Here is a 25,766-nt window from a genome sequence, read left to right as displayed (position 1 = left end):
AACCACATTTTTTGTGTACTCTTAAAAAAAACATTTGTTTTGATCCTTTTCTTTATTAGGAGGCTATGCATTTCTAACAAACTTTTTCCAAAGCATTTTCTTGTCTCAATTACTATGTCAGAGTAGAGTAGAAGTTGTTTACAGCTAGCAACCTAGAAAGGTGTTCTGTGATGTCATCAAAGCTGTGATGACATATATAACTGCTAGACAGGCAAGCGGTTTAGTTGCAACCAGGCAGCCAACTAGGTAGGAAAGCAGCTATCAAGGAAGGTGCAGGTAGGTATCGTTCCAAAGGTTTAATGTGGATTTTTGGGGCGCCAGTTTATGCTTCTGCAAACCGCTAAAGTTGTAAGTTACTATACTTACTATAGTATAGTTTTTTTCAATACTTTTCTATAATAGTTACTAATTTGTGATTTTTTTTTCTACTGTAGGGGACGATAAGAAAAAAGAACATGCACGGAGACGAACATTCCCATCAGGATCAATGGAAGAATCGCAGGAAGGTAATTAATATATTTATTAATTACTGATAACTATCAGGCTAGACTCTTGGTCTAGACCTGCATAGGTGTGATATGTTCCTGGGCCATGTAAATATATGTTATTTATTGACCTATATCTACCATGGACACTTAATATGTTAACACTGACATTAGGGGGATACATGGTGACCAGTCTCAGGTGGGGGCCGGGGGATATAGGGTGACCAGTCTGGAGTGGGAGCAGTAGGATACAGGGAAACCGATCTGGGGGTGGGGGCACAGGATTACAGGGTGACCAGTCTGTGGTGTGGGCCATGAGACACAGGGTGACCAGTCTGGGCTGGGGTAGGGGGATAGAAGCAGACCAGTCTGGGGTTGGGTCAAAGGAATATAGGGTGAGCAGTTTTTGGTGCGGGCAGGGGGATACAGGGTGATCCGTACAGGTGTGGGGTAGGAGGATACAGGGTGACCAGTCTTGGGTGAAGGCAAAGGAATTTAGGGAAACAAGTCTAGAATTGGGGCAGGGGAATATAGAATGACCAGTCTTGGGTGATTGCAAGGGGATATAGGTTGACTAGTCGGGGTGGGGGCAGGAGCATAGGTGTGGTGATATGTTTTTGGGCCATCTAAATATATTTTTTTTCTTGACCTATATCTTCATAGACATTTAATATGTTAACATTGACATTAGGGGCGTACAGGGTGACCAGTTTTGGGTGGGGGCAGGGGGATACAGGGTGGCCAGTCTGGAATGGGGGCAGGGGAATACAGGGAAACCAATTTGGGGGTGGCGGTACAGGATTACAGGGTGACCAGTCTGTGGTGTGGGCCATGAGACACAGTGACGGGTCTAGAGTGTGGGCACTGGGATACAAGGTGACAAGTCTGGGCTTCGGTAGGGGGATAGAAGCAGACCAGTCTGGGGTTGGGTCAAAGGGATATTGGGTGAGCAGTTTTGGTGCGGGCAGGGGGATACAGGGTGATCCGTACAGGTGTGGGGTAGGAGGATACAGGGTGACCAGTCTTGGGTGAAGGCAAAGGAATTTAGGGAAACAAGTCTAGAATTGGGGCAGGGGAAAATAGAATGACCAGTCTTGGGTGATTGCAGGGGGATACAGGTTGACTAGTCGGGGGTGGGGGCAGGAGCATAGGTGACAGGGTGACCAGTCTGTGGTGTGGGCCATGAGACACAGTGACGGGTCTAGGGTGTGGTCACTGGGATACAAGGTGACAAGTCTGGGCTTCGGTAGGGGGATAGAAGCTGACCAGTCTGGGGTTGGGTCAAAGGGATATTGGGTGACTAGTCCAGGGTGGGGGCAGGAGGATACAGGGTGACTTATCTAGGGTGAGGGCAGGAGCATACAGGATGACCCGTCTTAGTTGAGGCTAGAGATATACAGGGTTACCAGTCAGGGGTGGCGGAAAGGCGATGAAGAGTGACCACTGCGGGGTGTTGGTTTGGGGCGGGAGGATACAGGGTGACCAGTCTAGGGTGAAGGCACGAGGATACAGGGTGACCAGTTTGGGTTTGGGGCAGAAGGATACAGGGTGACCAGTGGAGGCAAGGTGACTCACGGTGACAAGTCTAGGGTGGTGGCAGGGGGATACAGGTTGACCAGTTTTTGTTGGGGGCAGGAGGATACAGGGTGACCCTTCTAAGGTGGAGACAGGGGGCTAGAGGGAGACCAGTCTGGGATGGGGGTAAGAGGATAAAGAGTGGCCACTCTGAGGCAGGGTCAAAGGCATATAAGGTGACCGGTCTAGGGTGAGGGCAGGGGAATAGAGAATGACCAGTCTGGGGTGGGGGCAGGGGGATATAGGGTGTCCAGTCTTGGGTAAAGGTAGAGACACAAGAGAGCAGGGTCATATGAGCAGTGTCCTTAGAGTATTACCTACATATTAAGATCTCCATTCTAGGAACATATTATCACACCTATGATTTTTATTCTACTTTAGGTGGACGACGAAAAGAATAAACACGCAAGGAGACGAACATTCCGATCAGAAGCAGAAATGGAAGAATCGCAGAACAGGTAATTAATATAATTATTAATTACTGATAACTATCAGGCTAGACTTTTTGTCTAGACCTGCATAGGTGTGATAATATGTACCTGGGCCATGTAGATATATGTTTTTTATTGACCTATATCTTCCATGGACACTTAATATGTTAACACTGACATTAGGGGGATATAGGGTGTCCAGTCTCGGGTGGGGGCAGGGGGGTACAGGGTGACCAGTCTGCAGTGGGGGCAGGGGGGTACAGAGTGACCAGTCTGCAGTGGGGACAGGAGGATACAGGGTGACAAGTCTGAGGTGGGGTACGAGATTACAAAGTGACCAGTCTAAGTTGTGGACGGTGGGACACAGGGTGACCAGTCGAGGGTGGGTGCAGAGGGATACAGGCAGGGGGATAGCTAATGTCTCCTATGCCAGGTGCAAGAGGTCACCTTGGGCCCCCCCCCATTCCTTTCACGACTAAGTGATGCTTTTGGTGTATGTATGTATGTATGTATATATTATATATATATATATATATGAAGAGAAAATATTATCACCATACATATACTGCCATACTGTTACTGACCAAATCCTGTACACTGAGACCAATATTACCAGTAATACCAGTATATAGGAAGAAAATTTTACCGCCACACCCCAACCACTACCATCTCCGCCATATTGTTACTGACCAAATCCAGTATACCGAGACCAATAAAACACAATACCAGATAAAAGTAACAAATATTACCACCACATACTGACTAACACCGCCGCTGCTACTGAATAATCCACTGTACAAAGATCACTATCACCTCATACAGTCATATAGAGGTAGCCCTAGCTCTACACAGGTTCTATACACTATATACATTACAGTGTAGTTACATCAAGTAACTTACAAGGGACATCTTCTCTGATCAGAGTCGTTTGCATTTTCTTCTCCATCTGCCATTATGAGAACTTCTCCGAGCCACAACTCCACAGAATCTGCCAGGCAAACATATTAGGCTCCTTACTCCGGGACCATCCTCATCTATACAAACTGCACATCTGTATTGGCCCCTTTATGCCACCATTTAGTGTGTAGGCTGACACGATGTGATCCCCTATAGTATATGTCCCCTTCTATGTAGCCTCCTTATAGGCCCCTCTCCCCCTATGTTGTCCCCTTATGGGCCCCCTCCCCCCTATGTAGTCCCCTTATAGATGTCCCTCTCCCCCCTTACCTATACCCCATTATAGTGCCCCCCTCCCTAATCGAGAGGCCCTTCCCCCTCCCTTATTGATGCCCTTCCCTTATCGATTACCCCCTCCCTTATCAATTGCCCCTTACCCCCCTCCCTTATCGATGCCCCCCTCCCCCCCTCCCTTATCGATGGCCCCCTTCCCCCCTCCCTTATTGATGGCCCCTCCCCCCCTCCCTTATCGATGGCCCCTCCCCCCCCTTATCGATGGCCCCTCCCCCTCTTTTATCAAATGGCCCCCTTAACCCTCCCTTATCGATGGCCCCCCTCCTTTATCGATGGCCCCCCTCCCCCTCCCTTATCGATGGCCCCCCTCCCTTATCGTGGGCCCCCCTCCCCCCCTCCCATATCGTGGCCCCCCTCCCTTATCAAAAGGCCCCCTCCCTTGTTGATGGGCCCCCTCCCCCTCCCTTATCGATGGCCCCCCTCCCTTTATCGATGGCCCCCCTCCCCCTCCCTTATCGATGACCCCCCCCTTTATGTTGGCCCCCCTCCCTTATCGATGGCCCTCCCCTTATCGATGGCCCCCTTCCCCTCCCTTATCGATGGCCCCCCTCCTTTTTGATGTTGGCCCCTCGCTTATTGATTGCCCCTTCCCCTCCCTTATCAATGGCCCCTTCCCCCTCACTTATCGACGCCCCCCCCTTATATCGATGGCCCCCTCCCTCCTCCCTTATCAATGGGACCCCTCCTATCGTGGCCCCCTCCCTCCCTTATCGATTGCATCCCTCCTCCCCACTTATCAATGGCCCTCTCCCCTCCCTTACGATGGCCCCCTTGCCCCTCCCTTTATTGATGGCCCCCTCCCTTGTGTATGGGCCCCCTACCTTATCGATGGCCCCCCCCTTCCTTATCAATGGCCCCCGACCTTTTTAGATGACCCCCCTCATCCCACTTATAGATGGACCCCCCCCCTCCCCTCCCTTATAGGTGGTCGGCCCCTCCCCCCTCACTTATAGATGGCACCCTCCTTTTAGATGACCCACTCCCCCCGCTTATAGATGGCCCCTCTCCCATCGATGGCCCCCTCTCCCCCTCCATTATAGGTTGCCTCCTATTCTCCCCCTCTCCTTATAGCTGGCCCCTCTTCCACTCATCTATAGCTGGCTCCCCTTCCCTCATTTAGCTGGCCCCCTCTTCCCCTTATTGCTGGCTCACTCTTCCTCTTCCCTCTTATATTGGGCCCCTATTCCCTCATTATATATGGCCCCCATCCTCTCCCCCCGTGCATAAAAGATACAAAAGAAAAAAAAAACACAACTCACTTCCATCTACTCCCCTGTCGAGCCTCTCGCCTCTTGGTCTGTCACTGGCGATGTGCGGCTGCCGGGGGTGTACCGTCCTATCCCCGGCAGCGCACCATCAGAGAGCTCAGGATATAGGGTGACAAATCTAGGGTGGGGGCAGGGGATACAGAATGACCAGTCTGGGGTGGTTGCCGAGGGAAATAGGGTAACTAATCTGCAGTGGAGGCAGAATCATACAGGGTGACCTGTTGGGAGGGGGGGGGGGGTACATAGAGATACAAGGTGACCAATCTAGGGTGGAAGAATCGCAGAACAGGTAATTAATATAATTATTAATTACTGATAACTATCAGGCTAGACTTTTTGTCTAGACCTGCATAGGTGTGATAATATGTACCTGGGCCATGTATATATATGTTTTTTATTGACCTATATCTTCCATGTACACTTAATTTGTTAACCCTGACATTAGGGGATATAGGGTGTCCAGTCTGGGGTGGGGGCAGGGGGGTACAGGGTGACCAGTCTGCAGTGGGGGCAGGGGGGTACAGAGTGACCAGTCTGCAGTGGGGACAGGAGATACAGGGTGACAAGTCTGAGGTGGGGTACGAGAATTACAAAGTGACCAGTCTAAGTTGTGGACGGTGGGACACAGGGTGACCAGTCGAGGGTGGGTGCAGAGGATACAGGCAGGGGGATAGCTAATGTCTCCTATTGCCAGGTGCCAAGAGGTCACCTTGGGCCCCCCCCCATTCCTTTCCACGACTAAGTGATGCTTTTGGTGTATGTATGTATGTATAGTATATATATATATATAGATATATATATATATATGAAGAGAAAATATTATCACCATACATATTACTGCCATACTGTTACTGACCAAATCCTGTACAACTGAGACCAATATTACCAGTAATACCAGTATATAGGAAGAAAATTTTACCGCCCACACACCCAACCACTACCATCTCCGCCATATTGTTACTGACCAAATCCAGTATACCGAGACCAATAAAACACAATACCAGATAAAAGTAACAAATATTACCACCACATACTGACTAACACCGCCGCTGCTACTGAATAATCCACTGTACAAAGATCACTATCACCTCATACAGTCATATAGAGGTAGCCCTAGCTCTACACAGGTTCTATACACTATATACATTACAGTGTAGTTACATCAAGTAACTTACAAGGGACATCTTCTCTGATCAGAGTCGTTTGCATTTTCTTCTCCATCTGCCATTATGAGAACTTCTCCGAGCCACAACTCCACAGAATCTGCCAGGCAAACATATTAGGCTCCTTACTCCGGACCATCCTCATCTCTATACAAACTGCACATCTGTATTGGCCCCCTTTATGCCACCATTTAGTGTGTAGGCTGACACGATGTGATCCCCCTATAGTATATGTCCCCTTCTATGAGCCTCCTTATAGGCCCCTCTCCCCCCTGTGTTGTCCCCTTATGGGCCCCCTCTCCCCCTATGTAGTCCCCTTATAGATGGCCCCCTCTCCCCCCTTACTTATACCCCATTATAGATGGCCCCCCTCCCCCCTCCCTTATTGATGGCCCCTCCCTTATTGATTGCCCCTCCCCCTCCCTTATCAATGGCCTCTTACCCCCCTCCCTTATCGATGCCCCCCCCTTATCGATGGCCCCCTCCCTTATCGATGGCCCCCTCCCTCCCTTATCGATGGCCCCCTCCCTCCCTTATCGATGGCCCCCTCCCTCCCTCCCTTATCGATGGCCCCCTCCCCCCCCCTTATCGATGCCCCCCCCCTTATCGATGGCCCCTCCCTCCTCCCTTATCAAATGGCCCCCTCCCCCCTCCCTTATCGATGGCCGCCCTCCCTTATTGATGGCCCCCCTCCCTTATCGATGTTCCCCCTCCCTTATCGATGGCCCCCCTCCCCCCCCTCCCTTATCGATGGCCCCACTCCCTTATCGATGGCCCTCCTTCCCCCCTCCCTTATTGATGGCCCCTCCCTTATGGTTGCCCCCTTCCCCCTCCCTTATCAATGGCCCCTTCCCCCCTCCCTTATCGATGGCCCCCCCTTATCGATTGCCCCCCCATCCCTTATCGATGGCCCCCTCCCTCCCTTATCGATTGCCCTCTCCCCCCCTTATCGATGGCCCCTCCCTTATCGATGGCCACCTTCCCCCTCCCTTATCGATGGCCCCTCCCTTGTTTAAGGCCCCCTCCCCCTCCCTTATCGATGGCCCCCCTCCCTTATCGATGGCCCCCCTCCCCCCCTCCCTTATCGATGGTCCCCCGCCCTTTTAGATGACTCCCCCGTTGAGCCTCTCTTCTCCTGTTCTGTCCCTGGCTGATGTGCGGCTGCCGGGGGTGTCTCGTCCTATCCCCGGCAGCGCACTCATCAGAGAGCACAGGATATAGGGTGACAAGTCTAGTTTGGGGGCAGGGGGATACAGAATGACCAGTCTGGGGTGGTTGCCGGGAAAAATAGGGTAACTAATCTGCAGTGGAGGCAGAATCATACAGGGTGACCCGTCTGGGGGGGGGGGGGGGTACATAGAGATACAAGGTGACCAATCTAGGGTGTACACAGGGAGATAGAGGGAGGCCCTTCTGGGATGGGGCAGGAGGATACAGAGTGGCCAGTCTGGGGCAATGTCAAGAGGATATAGGGCGACTGGTCTAGGGTGAGGGCAGGGAAATAGAGAATGACCAGTCTGAGATGGGGCAGTGGGATATACGGTGACCAGTCTTGGGTAAGGGTAGGGACACAAGAGAGCAGGGTCATATGAGCAGTGTCCTTAGAGTATTACCTACATATTAAGATCTCCATTCTAGGAACATATTATCACACCTGTGAATCTTTTTCTACTTTAGGTGGACGACGAGAAGAAAAAGCACGCACGAAGACGAACATTCCCATCAGAAGCAAGAATGGAAGAATCGCAGGAAGGTAATTAATATATTTATTAATTACTGATAACTATCAGGCTAGACTCTTGGTCTAGACCTGCATAGGTGTGATAATATGTACCTGGGCCATGTAGATATATGTTTTTTTTATTGACCTATATCTTCCATGGACACTTAATATGTTAACACTGACATTAGGGGGATATAGGGTGTCCAGTCTCAGGTGGGGGGAGGGGAATATAGGGTGACCAGTCTGGAGTGGGAGCAGTAGGATACAGGGAAACCAATCTGGGGGTGGGGGCACAGGATTACAGGGTGACCAGTCTGTGGTGTGGGCCATGAGACACAGGGTGACCAGTCTGGGCTGGGGTAGGGGGATAGAAGCAGACCAGTCTGGGGTTGGGTCAAAGGAATATAGGGTGAGCAGTTTTTGGTGCTGGCAGGGGGATGCAGGGTGATCCGTACAGGTGTGGGGTAGGAGGATACAGGGTGACCAGGCTTGGGTGAAGGCAAAGGAATTTAGGGAAACAAGTCTAGAATTGGGGCAGGGGAATATAGAATGACCAGTCTTGGGTGATTGCAAGGGGATATAGGTTGACTAGTCGGGGGTGGGGGCAGGAGCATAGGTGTGTTGATATGTTTTTGGGCCATGTAAATATATTTTTTTTCTTTACCTATATCTTCCATAAACATTTAATATGTTAACATTGACATTAGGGGCGTACAGGGTGACCAGTTTTGGGTGGGGGCAGGGGGATACAAGGTGACAAGTCTGGGCTTCGTTAGGGGGATAGAAGCAGACCAGTCTGTGGTTGGGTCAAAGGGATATTGGGTGACTAGTCCAGGGTGGGGGCAGGAGGATACAGGGTGACTTATCTAGGGTGAGGGCAGGAGCATACAGGATGACCCGTCTTATGCCCCTATTCCACTGGTCGTCAGAGGAGCAAACGTGCGCTCTCAGCGCTCGTTTGCTCCCCGTTCCCCGCTCGCTGCCGCCGCTTTTCAGCGCGGCTACAGAGAGCGGGTGAGTGCGGGAGGGGCGGCGTAGAGCTGCGGCGGGGCTGCCCGGGTGATCGCTAGATCGTCCGGGCAGCCCATAGGCATATAAGGTGACCGGTCTAGGGTGAGGGCAGGGGAATAGAGAATGACCAGTCTGGGGTGGGGGCAGGGGGATATAGGGTGTCCAGTCTTGGGTAAAGGTAGAGACACAAGAGAGCAGGGTCATATGAGCAGTGTCCTTAGAGTATTACCTACATATTAAGATCTCCATTCTAGGAACATATTATCACACCTATGATTTTTATTCTACTTTAGTTGGACGACGAAAAGAATAAACACGCAAGGAGACGAACATTCCGATTAGAAGCCGAAATGGAAGAATCGCAGAACAGGTAATTAATATAATTATTAATTACTGATAACTATCAGGCTAGACTTTTGGTCTAGACCTGCATAGGTGTGATAATATGTACCTGGGCCATGTAGATATATGTTTTTTATTGACCTATATCTTCCATGGACACTTAATATGTTAACACTGACATTAGGGGGATATAGGGTGTCCAGTCTCGGGTGGGGGCAGGGGGGTACAGGGTGACCAGTCTGCAGTGGGGGCAGGGGGGTACAGGGTGACCAGTCTGCAGTGGGGACAGGAGGATACAGGGTGACAAGTCTGAGGTGGGGGTACGAGATTACAAAGTGACCAGTCTAAGTTATGGACGGTGGGACACAGGGTGACCAGTCGAGGGTGGGTGCAGAGGGATACAGGCAGGGGGATAGCTAATGTCTCCTATGCCCTGGTGCAAGAGGTCACCTTAGGCCCCTCCCCCCATTCCTTTCACGACTTAGTGATGCTTTTGGTGTATGTATGTAGAGAAAATATTATCACCATACATATTACTGCCATACTGTTACTGACCAAATCCTGTACACTGAGACCAATATTACCAGTAATACCAGTATATAGGAAGAAAATTTTACCGCCACACCCCAACCACTACTATCGCCACCATATTGTTACTGACCAAATCCAGTATACCGAGACCAATAAAACACAATACCAGATAAAAGTAACAAATATTACCACCACATACTGACTAACACCGCCGCTGCTACTGAATAATCCACTGTACAAAGATCACTATCACCTCATACAGTCATATAGAGGTAGCCCTAGCTCTACACAGGTTCTATACACTATATACATTACAGTGTAGTTACATCAAGTAACTTACAAGGGACATCTTCTCTGATCAGAGTCGTTTGCATTTTCTTCTCCATCCGCCATTATGAGAACTTCTCCGAGCCACAACTCCACAGAATCTGCCAGGCAAACATATTAGGCTCCTTACTCCGGGACCATCCTCATCTCTATACAAACTGCACATCTGTATTGGCCCCTTTATGCCACCATTTAGTGTGTAGGCTGACACGATGTGATCCCCCTATAGTATATGTCCCCTTCTATGTAGCCTCCTTATAGGCCCCCTCTCCCCCTATGTTGTCCCCTTATGGGCCCCCTCTCCCCCTATGTAGTCCCCTTATAGATGGCCCTCTCCCCCCTTACCTATACCCCATTATAGATGCCCCCCTACCTAATCGATGGCCCCTCCCCCTCCCTTATTGATGGCCCCTCCCTTATCGATTGCCCCCTCCCCCCTCCCTTATCAATTGCCCCTTACCCCCCTCCCTTATCGATGCCCCCTCTTATCGATTGCCCCCTCGCTCCCTCCCTTATCGATGGCCCCCTCCCCCCCCTTATCGATGGCCCCTCCGCCCTCCCTTATCAATGGCCCCCTTCCCCCTCCCTTATCGATGGCCCCCCTCCCTTATCGATGGCCCCCTCCCCCTCCCTTATCGATGGCCCCCCTCCCTTATCGTTGGCCCCCCTCCCCCCCCTCATCGATGGCCCCCTCCCTTGTTGATGGCCCCCTCCCCCTCCCTTATCGATGGCCCCCCTCCCTTATCGATGGCCCCCCTCCCTTATCGATGGCCCCCTCCCTTATCGTTGGCCCCCCCCCTTATCGATGGCCACACTCCCTTATCGATGGCCCCCCTCCCCCATCGATGGCCCCCCTCCCCCTCCCTTATCGATGACCCCCCTCCCCCCCTCCCTTATTGATGGCCCCTCGCTTATTGATTGCCCCCTTCCCCCTCCCTTATCAATGGCCCTTTCCCCCCTCCCTTATCGATGGCCCCCCCCTTATCGATGGCCCCCTCCCTCCCTCCCTTATCGATGTTCCCCCCCTCCCTCCCTTATCGATGGCCCCCCCTCCCTTATCAATGGCCCCCTCCCTCACTTATTGATTGCCCCCTCCCCCCCCTTATCGATGGCCCCTCCCCCCTCCCTTATCGATGGCCCCCTTCCCCCTCCCTTATCGATGGCCCCCTCCCTTGTTTATGGCCCCCTCCCCCTCCCTTATCGATGGCCCCCCTCCCCCCCTCCCTTATCGATGGCCCCCCTCCCCCCCTCCCTTATCGATGGCCCCCCTCCCCCCTCCCTTATCGATGGCCCCCCGCCCTTTTAGATGACCCCCCTCATCCCGCTTATAGATGGCCCCCTCCCCCCCTCCCTTATAGGTGGCCCCCTCCCCCCCTCCCTTATAGGTGGCCCCCTCCCCCCTCCCTTATAGATGGCCCCCTCCCTTTTAGATGACCCGCCTCCCCCCGCTTATAGATGGCCCCCTCTCCCCCATCGATGGCCCCCTCTCCCCCCTCCCTTATAGGTTGCCTCCCTATTCTCCCCCCCTCTCCTTATAGCTGGCCCCCTCTTCCCTCATTATAGCTGGCTCCCTCTTCCCTCATTATAGCTGGCCCCCTCTTCCCCCTTATTGCTGGCTCACTCTTCCCTCTTTCCCTCTTATATCTGGCCCCCTCTTCCCTCATTATATATGGTCCCCCTCCTCTCCCCCCTGTGCATAAAAGATAACAAAAGAAAAAAAAACACAACTCACCTTCCATCTACTCCCCTGTCGAGCCTCTCGCCTCCTGGTCTGTCCCTGGCTGATGTGCGGCTGCCGGGGGTGTCCCGTCCTATCCCCGGCAGCGCACTCATCAGAGAGCTCAGGATATAGGGTGACAAATCTAGGGTGGGGGCAGGGGGATACAGAATGACCAGTCTGGGGTGGTTGCCAGGGAAAATAGGGTAACTAATCTGCAGTGGAGGCAGAATCATACAGGGTGACCTGTCTGGGGGGGGGGGGGTACATAGAGATACAAGGTGACCAATCTAGGGTGTACGCAGGGAGATAGAGGGAGGCCATTCTGGGATGGGGCAGGAGGATACAGAGTGGCCAGTCTGGGGCAATGTCAAGGGGACATAGGGTGACTGGTCTAGGGTGAGGGCAGGGAAATAGAGAATGACCAGTCTGAGATGGGGCAGTGGGATATACGGTGACCAGTCTTGGGTAAGGGTAGGGACACAAGAGAGCAGGGTCATATGAGCAGTGTCCTTAGAGTATTACCTACATATTAAGATCTCCATTCTAGGAACATATTATCACACCTGTGAATATTGTTCTACTTTAGGTGGACGACGAGAAGAAGAAGCACGCACAGAGACGAACATTCCCATCAGAAGCAAGAATGGAAGAATCGCAGGAAGGTAATTAATATATTTATTAATTACTGAAAACTATCAGGCTAGACTCTTGGTCTAGACCTGCATAGGTGAGATAATATGTACCTGGGCCATGTAGATATATGTTATTTATTGACCTATATCTTCCATGGACACTTAATATGTTAACACTGACATTAGGGGGATACATGGTGACCAGTCTCAGGTGGGGGCCGGGGGATATAGGGTGACCAGCAGTAGCGAAAATAGGCGGGGGCCAAGGGGGCGGTCGCCCCCGGGCCCACTCAGGCAGGGGCCCACTGAGGTCTCAGACAGTTAACGCTGTCTGCAAAAGCTATTGCTTTTGCAGACAGCCTTAACACATGTCTGTAGTGGCCCCCAAGAGGGCAACTGCACCTGGGAATAGCGGGCCCCTTGCTCCTGAGGGGCCCGCTCAGCTGTCGGATGCCGAGCTTCTGGATGCTGGATCTTCTTCCTGCTTCTTCCTCCTACACGCTGCTGCTGCTGCTGGCCCCTCCCCATCCTCTCCCTCACTGGCTGCAAAACGTATGAGGAGGGAGGACGGCAGCTGGAGGGATCCTCACCGTCTATGGCTGCCAGGCGGGACTGTGAAGACGTCCAGCAGCAGCTCTGGAAGTTGTCAGGTACAGAATGAGGACTGTGTGAGGGGAGTGAGGACTGTGAGAGGAGTGATGACTGTGTGAGGACTGAGAGGACTGTGAGAGGGGAGTGATGACTGTGTGAGGGGAGTGAGGTCTGTGAGAGGGGAGTGATGACTGTGAGAGGGGAGTGAGGACTGTGAGAGGGGAGTGAGGACTGTGAGAGGGGAGTGAGGACTGTGAGAGGGGAGTGATGACTGTGTGAGGGGAGTGAGGACTGTGAGAGGGGAGTGATGACTGTGTGAGGGGAGTGAGGACTGTGAGAGGGGAGTGAGGACTGTGAGAGGGGAGTGAGGACTGTGAGAGGAGTGATGACTGTGTGAGGACTGAGAGGACTGTGAGAGGGGAGTGATGACTGTGTGAGGGGAGTGAGGTCTGTGAGAGGGGAGTGAGGACTGTGAGAGGGGAGTAAGGACTGTGAGAGGGGAGTGAGGACTGTGAGAGGGGAGTGAGGACTGTGAGAGGGGAGTGAGGACTGTGAGAGGGGAGTGAGGACTGTGAGAGGGGAGTGAGGACTGTGAGAGGGGAGTGAGGACTGTGAGAGGAGTGAGGACTGTGAGAGGAGTGATGACTGTGTGAGGACTGTGAGAGGAGTGAGGACTGAGAGGAGTGAGGACTGTGAGAGGGGAGTGGGGACTGTGAGAGGGGAGTGAGGACTGTGAGAGGGGAGTGAGGACTGTGAGAGGAGTGAGGACTGTGAGAGGAGTGAGGACTGTGAGAGGAGTGAGGACTGTGAGAGGAGTGAGGACTGTGAGAGGAGTGAGGACTGTGAGAGGAGTGAGGACTGTGAGGGGAGTGAGGACTGAGGGGAGTGAGGACTGTGAGAGGAGTGAGGACTGAGGGGAGTGAGGACTGTGAGAGGAGTGAGGACTGTGAGAGGAGTGAGGACTGTGAGAGGAGTGAGGACTGTGAGGACTGTGAGGGGAGTGAGGACTGAGGGGAGTGAGGACTGTGAGAGGAGTGAGGACTGAGGGGAGTGAGGACTGTGAGAGGAGTGAGGACTGAGGGGAGTGAGGAGTGAGGACTGTGTGAGAGAGGAGTGAGGACTGTGAGAGGGGTGAGGACTGTGAGAGGGGTGAGGACTGTGAGAGGAGTGAGAGGAGTGAGGACTGTGAGAGGGGTGAGGACTGTGAGAGGGGTGAGGACTGTGAGAGGGGTGAGGACTGTGAGAGGGGTGAGGACTGTGAGAGGGGTGAGGACTGTGAGAGGGGTGAGGACTGTGAGAGGGGTGAGGACTGTGAGAGGGGTGAGGACTGTGAGAGGGGTGAGGACTGTGAGAGGGGTGAGGACTGTGAGAGGGGTGAGGACTGTGAGAGGGGTGAGGACTGTGAGAGGGGTGAGGACTGTGAGAGGGGTGAGGACTGTGAGAGGGGTGAGGACTGTGAGAGGAGTGAGGGGAGTGTGGAGTGAGGGGAGTGAGGAGTGAGAGGGGTGAGGACAGTGAGGGGAGTGAGGACTGTGAGGGGAGTGAGGAGTGAGAGGGGTGAGGACAGTGAGGGGAGTGAGGACTGTGAGAGGAGTGAGGACTGTGAGAGGAGTGAGGACTGTGAGAGGAGTGAGGGGAGTGAGGACTGTGAGAGGAGTGACAACACACACACACACAACCACCCACACCACTGACTAGACACAGCAGCCAGATATATATATCCATATATATATAGAGGAATGGTCTGTATAGAGTGGTGGTCATCTATGAAGAGGTGGTCTATATAGATATAAAAAATAGATGGATAGATAGATAGATAGATAGATAATAGATAGATAGATAGTGTGAGATAGATAGATAGATAGATAGGAGATAGAGAGATAGATAGGAGAGAGATAGATAGGAGATAGATATATAGATAGATAGATATCAAAACACAAATACCGCAGCACTCAGTGAAGATTCCTGGCCCGGTGCCGTAGTTCACACCCTGATCCACAGGTGTCTATATAAATAACCAAAAAATAACCGCAGCACACAGGACTTCAGTGAAGAAAGTATATCTGTATTGGTGATTATTCCATACAAAACACACGGAAAAAAAAGTTGCCTTTTTTTTCCGTGTGTTTTGTATGGAATAATCACCAATACAGATATACTTTCTTCACTGAAGTCCTGTGTGCTGCGGTTATTTTTTGGTTATTTATATAGACACCTGTGGATCAGGGTGTGAACTACGGCACCGGGCCAGGAATCTTCACTGAGTGCTGCGGTATTTGTGTTTTGATACGTATGGATCCCAACGCTGGCACCAATTTACCTTCTAATGATGGTTTCACGTCCTCCTCGAGAACATATACACACGGTTCAAGATACTCTGATGTCGAGGTAAAGCGAATTTTGGACAGACTGCATAGAGACACTAGCTTTTTAAAGGCTCCTACATTAACTAACATTAAAAGGGATTATGAAATGGAGACTAAAAAACGTATAGGACTTGAATTGCATATTGACACCCTGGGGGAATATTACAAAGCACGTAGAATACCTCGTGGGATGAGAACACAATTAAGACCCACTGTACTGACATCTAACATTGACTTTAAGACTAGATTTGAGAAAATCACTAATGAATACGCATTGGACATCATTATGTTAAATCTAGATTATCTACAAAATGATTTGGATGCTTTGAATATGAGAATTGATGATCTGGAGATACTGTTAAAATCTTTAATGACTGACGATGAATATGGGAGATATAAGATTAAACATAATGAATATTTATCTAAACAACGTAAAGACACAGAAGAAATAAAACAGAGCAAGTGGCATAGAGATGAGAAAGATTATTTGTCTGGTAATATCTACAGTTGGAATACGCAGCAATTTATAAACAGAAAACCGCGACGAGACAGAGGATCAAATGTGAACCAAAGCATGGACTCACCGACCACAAGTGCAGCTTTTTTTAGGACAACGAAGGCGTCTCCCCTCAAAGTCAAGCGTTCAACAAGACGGGGAGGTAAAAGACGACGCAGATACAGGAAAGTCGACATCTGTGAAAACATCCCGTACACAGGTGACTCGACGATTTCTAGAGAAAGAGAAGAAGAAGGAGGACAACAGACCAACTTAATGGACTTAACAGATGACAATATTGTGGTAAATATCTCTTCTGTTATACTTACTGATCAACAACTTAAAGTATTAAGTAAAGGGTTATCATACTGTCCTGATACTGTCACTGACTGGTTTGAGGTAGAATTGAATTTATTTCTTTTTTTCAGGCGTATCAAATTAAATATTTGGAGTGACATGATGAGTAATTCATCTGCCGAGCAAACACAAACTGTTATCTGTGAATTGTCTGCAGATGATTTAAATTTATTTAACAAAAGTGACTTTGTTCCTCTCACGTCATCACATGCGCTAGAAACATATATGGCTTTAGTAAGACAAGACATTAACAAGTTGAGAAGACAAACACCAGAAGGTTTCTTGAAGAAACCAAACCTGACTAAGGAGGAGGATTTAGCTCTGAAGGAGTTAATAAAGAATGATACACTAACCATAAAACCTGCTGACAAGGGGGAGGAATAGTGGTGATGGACACAACAACATATATAACAGAAGCAGAACGACAATTATCTGACACAAATACATACTTACCCTTGACTGGGGATCCAACCAATTCTGTAAAACAAAAACTGAAAATTAAAATTGATGAGGCACACAGAGATAACATTATTGACAAAAAATTAAGACAATTTCTTTGGGTTGAGTTTCCTCAGACCCCAAGATTGTATCTTCTACCAAAGATCCATAAAGATCTACTGAATCCCCCAGGGAGACCAATAGTCTCAGGGAGGGGTTCAGTATTGAGCAAAGCATCCATCTTTTTAGATAAGATTCTACAAGATCACGTGGCCAATATGAAATCTTATGTACGAGACACCTCAGACTTTATACTTAAAATCAAAGACATTGTGATCACAGAATCTGTCATTCTTGCTTCTTTAGACATAGCGAGTTTATATACTTCCATCTCCACTGAGAAAGGTCTAGATGCGATTAGACATGTACTTAACAACACGACTTTTACACCACCCTGCCAAAATTTTTTGCTAGAACTCCTACATATGATTCTGACGAATAATTTTTTTCTCTTTAACAAACAATATTATTTACAACAAAGAGGTACTGCGATGGGTAGCCCAGTAGCACCTACTTATGCAAATTTGTTTGTGGCACAGTTAGAGGAGACGTACATCTATGGATCTGACCATGCCCAGCATCTACTGGGATGGTTCAGATTCATAGATGACGTCTTCATCATTTGGAAGGGCACTGAATCACAATTGATGGACTTTTGGAAATACCTTAACACCATCGACAGAGATATACAATTCACCATGTCACATTCAACATCTGAGGTTTCCTTTTTGGACACACGTGTGTATAAAATAGGAAACAAACTAGGAACTGATTTATTTGTGAAAAATACAGATAAGAACACATTGTTGAGATATGAATCTAACCATCCTTTTAGGATGATTCGTGGTCTACCCAAAAGTCAGTTTCTTAGAGCTAAGCGTATAGTATCAGAGGACACTAAATTGGATCAATCAGTGGAGTTGCTAGCTCGTAATTTTCAGACAAGGGGATACCCTAGAAATCTAATACAACAACATATTGAGGCAGTTAAACCTATGGATAGAGATACACTATTAACTACACAAAGACAGAGACACAGTGAACAACGGATTCCATATGTATCTACTTACAATTCACTCAGTCCACAAATCTCCCAAATTATAAATAAACACTGGCACATCATAGAACAGAGCTACCCTCACATTTCTACGTTGAGGAATAGACCGTTGATGTCCTATAAGAGAGCTAGGAACATCAGAGATATAGTGGTGAAGACCGATGTTAAAAAGAGGATTTTTTTGTACTCACCGTAAAATCCCTTTCTTGTGGCTTCATTGGGGGACACAGCACCAGTGGGTATAGGCTACTGCCACTAGGAGGCGACACTAGACAGAAGAAGAAGTGACTCCGCCTGGCAGCCTATACCCCTCCTACAGACACCAGGCTAACTCAGTTTAGTCACAAGCAGTAGAAAGTAGTAACAAAAACAGGCAAAAAAAACCAGGCTGGTCCCGGGAACGAAAAAACCCCAAGAACAGAACAAGCCCCGGGAGCACAACCTCAAACAGGGTGGGAGCTGTGTCCCCCAATGAAGCCACAAGAAAGGGATTTTACGGTGAGTACAAAAAAATCCTCTTTTCTTGTGCCTGTCATTGGGGGACACAGCACCAGTGGGACGTACAAAAGCAGTCCCAGAGGGTGGGGAAAGAAGATTACAATCCCCATGCGGCCTGCCTAACGCACGGCGGCCTGCAGAACCTTGCGGCCCAGACTGGCGTCAGAGGAAGCCAGGATATGGACCTGATAAAACTTTGAAAAAGTGTGAACTGAAGACCAGGTGGCGGCCTTGCAGACCTGGGACACTGAGGCCTGATGGCGAACCGCCCAAGAGGCCCCCACAGCTCGAGTAGAATGAGCGGTGACCCGAAAAGGAGGAGCCCTGCCACGAACGCGGTAGGCCTCTGCGATGGCTGCCCTGATCCAACGCCCAATGGTGGTCTTGGAAGCCGCCAGCCCCTTGCGCGGAACCCGACGGGACCACGAACAAGGAATCCGAGCGGCGGAAGGAAGCAGTGACTGACAAGTAGATCCGTATGGCCCGGACAAGGTCCAAACAATGCAGGGACCGTTCCCTAGGATGGGAGGGCGCAGGGCAAAAAGAGGGGAGAATGATGTCCTCATTAAGGTGGAATGCAGACACGACCTTCGGCAGGAAGGAAGGAAGAGGACGAAGCACCACCTTGTCCTTGTGAAGGACCAGATAAGGGGAGCGACAAGAGAGCGCTGCCAGTTCAGACACCCTACGGATGGAGGTAACCGCCACCAGGAAGGCGACTTTCCAAGAAAGGAAACAAAGAGACACCTCCCGAAGAGGCTCAAAGGGAGGACCTTGCAGAACCTCGAGGACTAAATTAAGGTCCCAGGGCTCTAAAGGCTGACGAAAAGGAGGGGCCAAATGGACCACCCCCTGAAGAAAGGTCTTCACCTGGGGGCGGAAAGCTAGAGCCCGCTGAAAAAGAACAGACAGGGCGGAAATCTGCGAACGCAAAGTGGAATGACTGAGGCCTTTATCCAGCCCGGACTGTAAAAAGGAAAGAATCTTGGGCGTGGAACACACCAAGGGGTGAAAATTATTCTGTTCGCACCAAGAAAAGAAGGCCTTCCACACGCGATGGTAGACCCGAGCTGACTGAGGCTTACGGGCCTTAAGCATGGTTTGGATGACTGGTTCCGAGAACCCACGAAACCTCAACACCGCGGCCTCAACAGCCACGCCGTCAAACTCAGCTGAGGTAAATTGGGGTGGAATATTGGCCCTTGTGAAAGGAGGTCGGCCCGCAGGGGAAGGCGCCAGGGGGCGTCGGCCAGGAGGTGCACTACGTCGGCGTACCAGGACCGGCGCGGCCAGTCTGGAGCGACAAGAATGGCGGGAACGCCGAGTGCCTTGATGCGCTTCAGGACTCGTGGGAGAATGGGCAGAGGAGGAAAGGCGTAAACCAGGGAGAACTGCTCCCATGGGGTCACCAAGGCGTCGACCGCGAACGCGCAAGGATCCCGGGCTCGAGTCACATAGATGGGAGTTTGTGGTTCAGCCTGGAGGCGAAGAGATCCACATCTGGGGATCCCCACCGCCGGCAGATTTGAAGAAACACCTCGGGATGTAGAGCCCATTCGCCCTGATCCAGTCTTTCGCGGCTGAGGTAGTCCGCCGCCCCAATTGTCCACCCCGGGAATGTGGACTGCCGAGAGAGCTGGAACAACCCGCTCCGCCCAACGGAGAATGCGAGCGGCCTCGGTCATGACAGAGCGGCTCCTGGTGCCGCCTTGACGGTTCAGATAGGCAACGGCGGTGACGTTGTCGGTCTGAACACGGACCGGATAACCCCTCAGGCGATCGGTCCACTGAGACAGGGCGAGAAAGATGGCCCGGAGCTCCAGGATATTGATGTGAAGCCGAGCCTCTGTCGGCGACCAAGAGCCCTGAGCTGTGTGGCTCCCGAAGACAGCCCCCCACCCGGACAGGCTGGCATCCGTAGAGACGACCAGCCAATTGAGGGGGAGGAACGAGCGGCCGAGGAGGACCACCGGAGACGTCAACCACCAAAGAAGCTCCCTGCGAACAGCAGGGGACAGGAGGATCTTCTTGTGGAGAGACAGAGGGGACCTGTCCCACTGCGACAGAATCGCTTGCTGCAGAGGGCGGAATGAAACTGAGCAAAGGGGATCGCCTCGAAAGAGGAGACCATCTTGCCCAGGACTCGCATGCAAAGGCGAATCGAACAGGGGGCGCCCGAGCGGAGCAGAGAGACTGCCGAGCGCAGGGAGGCAACTTTGTTTGGAGGAAGGAGGACGCGGGCCATCTCGGTGTTGAATAGCATCCCGAGAAACTCCATAGAGCGGGAGGGAAGTAGGGAAGATTTTTGATAATTGATCACCCAACCGAAATTGGTCAAGAGATCGAGTGTGATCTGGAGGCTGGACAAAGTGTCCTGCTTGGAGCGGCCCTTTACCAAAAGGTCGTCCAGGTATGGCAGGACAGCCACCCCCTTTGACCGAAGCAGAGCCATCAAAGGTGCAAGGATCTTGGTAAAGACCCGAGGCGCCGTGGCGAGCCCGAAGGGCAGGGCAACGAACTGGAAATGTCCAGAACCGACGGCGAAACGTAGGAAACGTTGATGACTGGCTGCGATGGGAACATGCAGATAGGCGTCGCGGATGTCTATAGAAGCAAGAAATTCGTCCTGCTCTAGAGACGCGACCACCGACCGCAAGGATTCCATGCGGAACCGCCGAAGGCGAACAAACCTGTTCAGCCGTTTCAAATCCAGGATAGGACGGACCGAGCCGTCCTTTTTGGGGACTGTGAACAGATTGGAATAGAATCCCTGGAAGTGCTCGGAGGGAGGAACTGGGACCACAACTCCTTGAGCTAGGAGATTCTGAACCGCCCGAAAAAGCTCGGAAAGCCGTGCCGAAGAGCGTGGGAGATTTGATGGAAAAAAGCGAGGAGGTGGAATGCACACAAACTCGATTTTGTACCCTGAGGACACCACCTCCCGAGCCCACACATCGGACACATGGGCGAGCCAAATCTCCTTGAAGGAGAGCAGACGACCCCCTACTTGAGGGAGAGACCCGAGTGGTGAAGGACCCTCAGGAAGAAGACTTGGGTGCAGGACCCTTAGAAGGGCGAGAACGGGGCTGCCAGGTGGGGCGGGGTTTGAAGGAGGGCTTCCTAGAAGGAGCTGGAGGCGTATCCTTAGCCGGGCGACGACGTGCCGGAGGCTCAAAAGAGCGGAAACGGCTGGAACGCCTGGGAGGCTGAGGGCGCCGGGATCGGTTTTGAGGAAGCAAGGAGCTCTTCCCCCCCGTAGCGTCCGAGATTATCTTATCCAGCCGCTCCCCAAAAAGTCTGTTTCCTGCAAAGGGAAGAGAAGTCAGAGCCTTCTTGGAGGCGGCGTCAGCTGACCAGCATTTTAACCAGACAGAGCGTCGGATGGCTACAGAGTTTGCCAGGGCCCGCGCAGACAAACGAGCAGCTTCCTGAGAAGCGTCGCACAAGTATTTGGACGCATGTAGAATTTGTGAGGCCAGAGACAGGAGATCCTCACGCGGGGTGTCCAGGGAGAGGTCATGGACTAACTGCCTGGCCCAAGAGGAACAAGCCTTGCTGACCCAGGATGCAGCAAAGGTAGGACGTAGGGCCGAACCAGCTGCAACAAAGACAGACTTCGAAAAAGCGTCGATTTTCTTGTCCACCGGGTCAGTGAGTGAAGCACCATCTGCCAGAGGCAGAGTAGTTGACTTGGAGAGTCGAGAAACTGGAGGATCCACAGATGGGGGCACTGTCCATGTAGTGACCAGGTCAGGGGAGAAGGGAAACAAAGCCTCGGCACGCTTAGAGGATGGAATCCGCCGGTCAGGGTGATTCCACTCCTTGGCTAGGAGGTCCTCAAAATCCTTATAGCTGGGAAAAAACCAATGGCTGTCGCTTCTGGCGACGGAAGGAAACCTCACTCTTGGAGGTAGAAGAGGACTCCTCCTCAATATGTAAGGTGTCTCGCACTGCACGGATCAAGGCTTGCACTGCAGAGGCCAGCTGATCCTCCCTGTCAGACTCTGAAGCAGAGTCAGAGGGGTCCCCCGAGGTGGCGGAGAGGGGTCGCTGGGAAGCGGAACCGCCTGCAGTGGATCTGGGAGGAGAAAGGTCTGAGGAACACCTAGAGGGCGACCGTGAGACAGAGAGTCTAGGTCTCTTATGAGACCGTCCTCTGGAAGGGGAGTCAGGAGATACCCTGGAGGGTCCTGCTGCTGGAGGCGCCTGAGAGGGCAAACCGCTCAATGGCATGGATCATGACCTGCGACAGCTTAGAGAGGTCACCGATCGCCTGGGACAGGGATCTAGCCCACTCAGGAGAAGCTACATCAGGACCTGGAGGGGGGCCTCCTGGGAAGTGGCACCAGGGTTAAGGCATAGCAGGCAGAGGGAACCAGGCTGACCACAGGGGAATTTCTTATTGCAACGAGCACACGCAAAGTGTGTCGCCACAGCCGCGGGAGCGAGCTGCCTAGGGGGGTCATCCCGGGGACCAGACATGGTAGCTAGGGCTGTTAGCCTGGGGAGTGGAGGAGGGGAATATCACCCACTGGGTGAGCCTACCAGACCCTGGAGTTGCTGCTGCACTGGATGCTGGAGCTGCTGCCGCACTGGATGCTGGAGCTGCTGCCGCACTGGATGCTGGAGCTGCACTGGAACGACTGCACTGGATGCTGGAGCTGCACTGGAACGACTGCACTGGAAGCTGTAGCTGGTGCACGCTGGAATAGCTGCACTGGATGCTAGACTGCTGCTGTGCACAGGGAGCTGAGGCTGCTGTACTGGCAGAGATAACAGCAGGAGGCCACGAGCTGAAGCTGCTGCCGGCAAGAGGAGGAAGGGAGGGGGCAGGGAGGAAAAAGGTGGGGGCTACAGAGTAGCCAATAGGAGAAAGGGCTGTGGCGGGAGGAGCCGAAAAACGGGCGGGCGCCCCGCCCCCAGTGACGTCACTAGCGTGCGCCGACGCGGCCTAGCTCCGGCAGAAGCCGGGGCCTAAATTTGTGGGGCAGGCCGGCGGCAGTGAGACGGCGGCGCGGAGCGCCAGAAAACGCGACCGGAAAGGGAGAGAGGAGCCCAGCAATCCCCCAGCTGTCCCTTATGAAGCCGCTGCGGGCTGCAGTGGCTCCTGGATGAAAGGGGGTGGGCATCAGCCCAGGCTAGGAGGGAGATGAGAAGGGGGATCAGGAGACAACCTGTCCAGTAGGACAGGGGATAGAGGAGAGAGGGCTGCGCTGCAGGGAAGTGTGCACTGTGGCAATGGGGACTAGGGAGAGCAGGCAAGAGGCTACTGGTTGCCCTAGCCAGGATGACCCCCCCCCCCCAAGGACAGGACTACTCACCTGTCCGGCGTCTTCGGGTGCTCGCAGGGTCACCCCCTCGGTAACCTCGCACCTGGGTGGGGTACCGGCATCCTGCGCAGGGAGCTGGCAATGGGGGACGGGTGACCGGCGCATGGGAAGTGAAAACTTCCAGTGCACCCTCAGGGGGAGGCTACGTCTGGTGTGGCAGCCCACGCCGACGGTCCCCCTGATAACCTAGAAAGAAAGAAAAAGAAATAAAACTAAAATAATAAAGAGGTGCGTGGCACCTGTGTCTACCTCATACGGACACTAGACTAAAACTGGGTTAGCCTGGTGTCTGTAGGAGGGGTATAGGCTGCCAGGCGGAGTCACTTCTTCTTCTGTCTAGTGTCGCCTCCTAGTGGCAGTAGCCTATACCCACTGGTGCTGTGTCCCCCAATGACAGGCACAAGAAATAAACAACACTGTACTTACCTTTTTAGGTCCTCGCACCGTGGGCAGTTTCCCGTGTGGTAGTTGCGTTAACTGCAGACATGTCCAGAGGGGACAGGTGTTTGTACATCCGGGCACTGGAAAAACATACAGAATTAACAAATTCATTAATTGTAACACTGAATACATCATTTACGTCTTATGGTGCCCTTGCAATCTAATATATGTGGGGGAAACCACTTATGATGCCAAGACAAGAATAACACAACACAGATATACCATACGCAAAGGAAAATTAGATCTCCCAGTCTCCAAACATTTTGTAGAGGCACGACATAGAGAGAGCCATTTGAAATTAATGTATATTGATCATATCCCCCAACCATTGAGGGGGGGTGATCGCATATCTATGTTAAAACGTAGAGAATTGGAATGGATATTCCGGCTGAATTCCCTAAAACCCCATGGATTGAATGTGGAGTTCAAAATCCTACCTAAATACTGTTACATTAAATAAATCAATTTTTACATAATATGAGTTTATGCCTGATATGCTATGCGTAATATGCAGCCTTGTCCAATAGCGTGATTGCCGACACATCAGAGTATAATGAATACATTGTAACAGATAATATTATTTTGTATATATTTATTATTTAATATGAATTATATTGATACTAACATAAATATCTTTGTTATTACAGATTAAATTATTTGAAAGCCTATCACTCGGAGCAGAAATAGTGACAACTCAGTAGTTGCGAGATTGCAGCATCAACACCTATAAAGCATCCCGGGAGATGAAGAACCCTGGCTAACACTCACGAGACATTTATTGTCTGAATAAGCACCTATACCGTCAAGCCCCCACAGATTGCCGCGGACATCCCACGAATGGGTCATCAGAGACGGTGGATACTGTCTACGTGGGCTCTGTCCACCGTATAATACGGGAACACGGACAACTGTGTTAATAGGTTGGACTTACGGTACAATATTATTTATCTTACATTCTATTGATGTTTACCTTTGACGTCATGGGTTTCCTTAGCAACAGGACGCTACATCCCCGGTGATATAATCTAAGATGGCCGTGCGTTCCACCTACGGCGTGCGGTTCAAGAACTCATTTCCTGGTTGATGCTGCTGATCACGACATACGAGTGAATCACAACTGCTCCGATCTGTTTTTTCATGTTGTATATTTCTATATAATTTTGTTTATTGATATGAATTGGGATATAAGATAGATCCACTTTGTCACTATGGAACTTGATGTTCCCCTATTATAACTTTTATGTATTCACGTTAGCTAATTTGAATATCATGTGTGTGGAATGAACACGTCACTAATTACTTTGCACAGGATATATAAATCACATGTTGTCTTGGAAATGTATTCACTGGCTTGAGAAAGACGTCATTGAGACGTCGAAACGTCGCTTTTTTTTCCGTGTGTTTTGTATGGAATAATCACCAATACAGATATACTTTCTTCACTGAAGCTTTTTTTTCCGTGTGTTTTGTATGGAATAATCACCAATACAGATATACTTTCTTCACTGAAGTCCTGTGTGCTGCGGTTATTTTTTGGTTATTTAGATAGATAGATAGATAGATAGATAGATAGATAGCAAAAAAGATAGAGAGCAGCACTGCTGTGGGATTGCAGGTGCCTGCGGTCCAAGTCCTGACCAAGGACCGATTTAAATATCAGCAGAAAGTCCGCG

At 51.1% G+C, this 25,766-nt stretch overlaps 1 protein-coding gene across 1 annotated transcript; it reads left to right on the top strand.

Annotated features, from left to right (window-relative positions):
* Positions 1 to 448: 448 nt before the first annotated feature.
* Positions 449 to 24,850, top strand: LOC138779825 (arginine/serine-rich coiled-coil protein 2-like). The gene is made up of 7 exons (XM_069956642.1): positions 449 to 506; positions 2,442 to 2,518; positions 7,851 to 7,926; positions 9,201 to 9,277; positions 12,414 to 12,489; positions 15,924 to 16,215; positions 24,741 to 24,850. Exons 1-6 carry the CDS (start codon positions 456 to 458, stop codon positions 16,023 to 16,025), a joined length of 459 nt encoding a protein of 152 aa, XP_069812743.1. The 5' UTR covers positions 449 to 455; the 3' UTR covers positions 16,026 to 16,215; positions 24,741 to 24,850.
* Positions 24,851 to 25,766: the final 916 nt, after the last annotated feature.

The sequence above is a fragment of the Dendropsophus ebraccatus genome, unplaced genomic scaffold, assembly GCF_027789765.1.
Source record: "Dendropsophus ebraccatus isolate aDenEbr1 unplaced genomic scaffold, aDenEbr1.pat pat_scaffold_775_ctg1, whole genome shotgun sequence".
NCBI classification, from domain to species: domain Eukaryota; kingdom Metazoa; phylum Chordata; class Amphibia; order Anura; family Hylidae; genus Dendropsophus; species Dendropsophus ebraccatus.
This window is presented reverse-complemented; position numbering and strand designations above follow the sequence as displayed.

What these genes read in the sequence shown, in the direction of transcription:
- LOC138779825 (XM_069956642.1), top strand. Translation starts at nt 456, where the DNA reads ATGCACGGAGACGAACATTCCCATCAGGATCAATGGAAGAATCGCAGG. An exon ending in ATGGAAGAATCGCAGAACAG is followed by an intron (nt 2,519 to 7,850) that starts GTAATTAATATA and finishes TTTCTACTTTAG; the next exon opens with GTGGACGACGAGAAGAAAAA. An exon ending in AATGGAAGAATCGCAGGAAG is followed by an intron (nt 7,927 to 9,200) that starts GTAATTAATATA and finishes ATTCTACTTTAG; the next exon opens with TTGGACGACGAAAAGAATAA.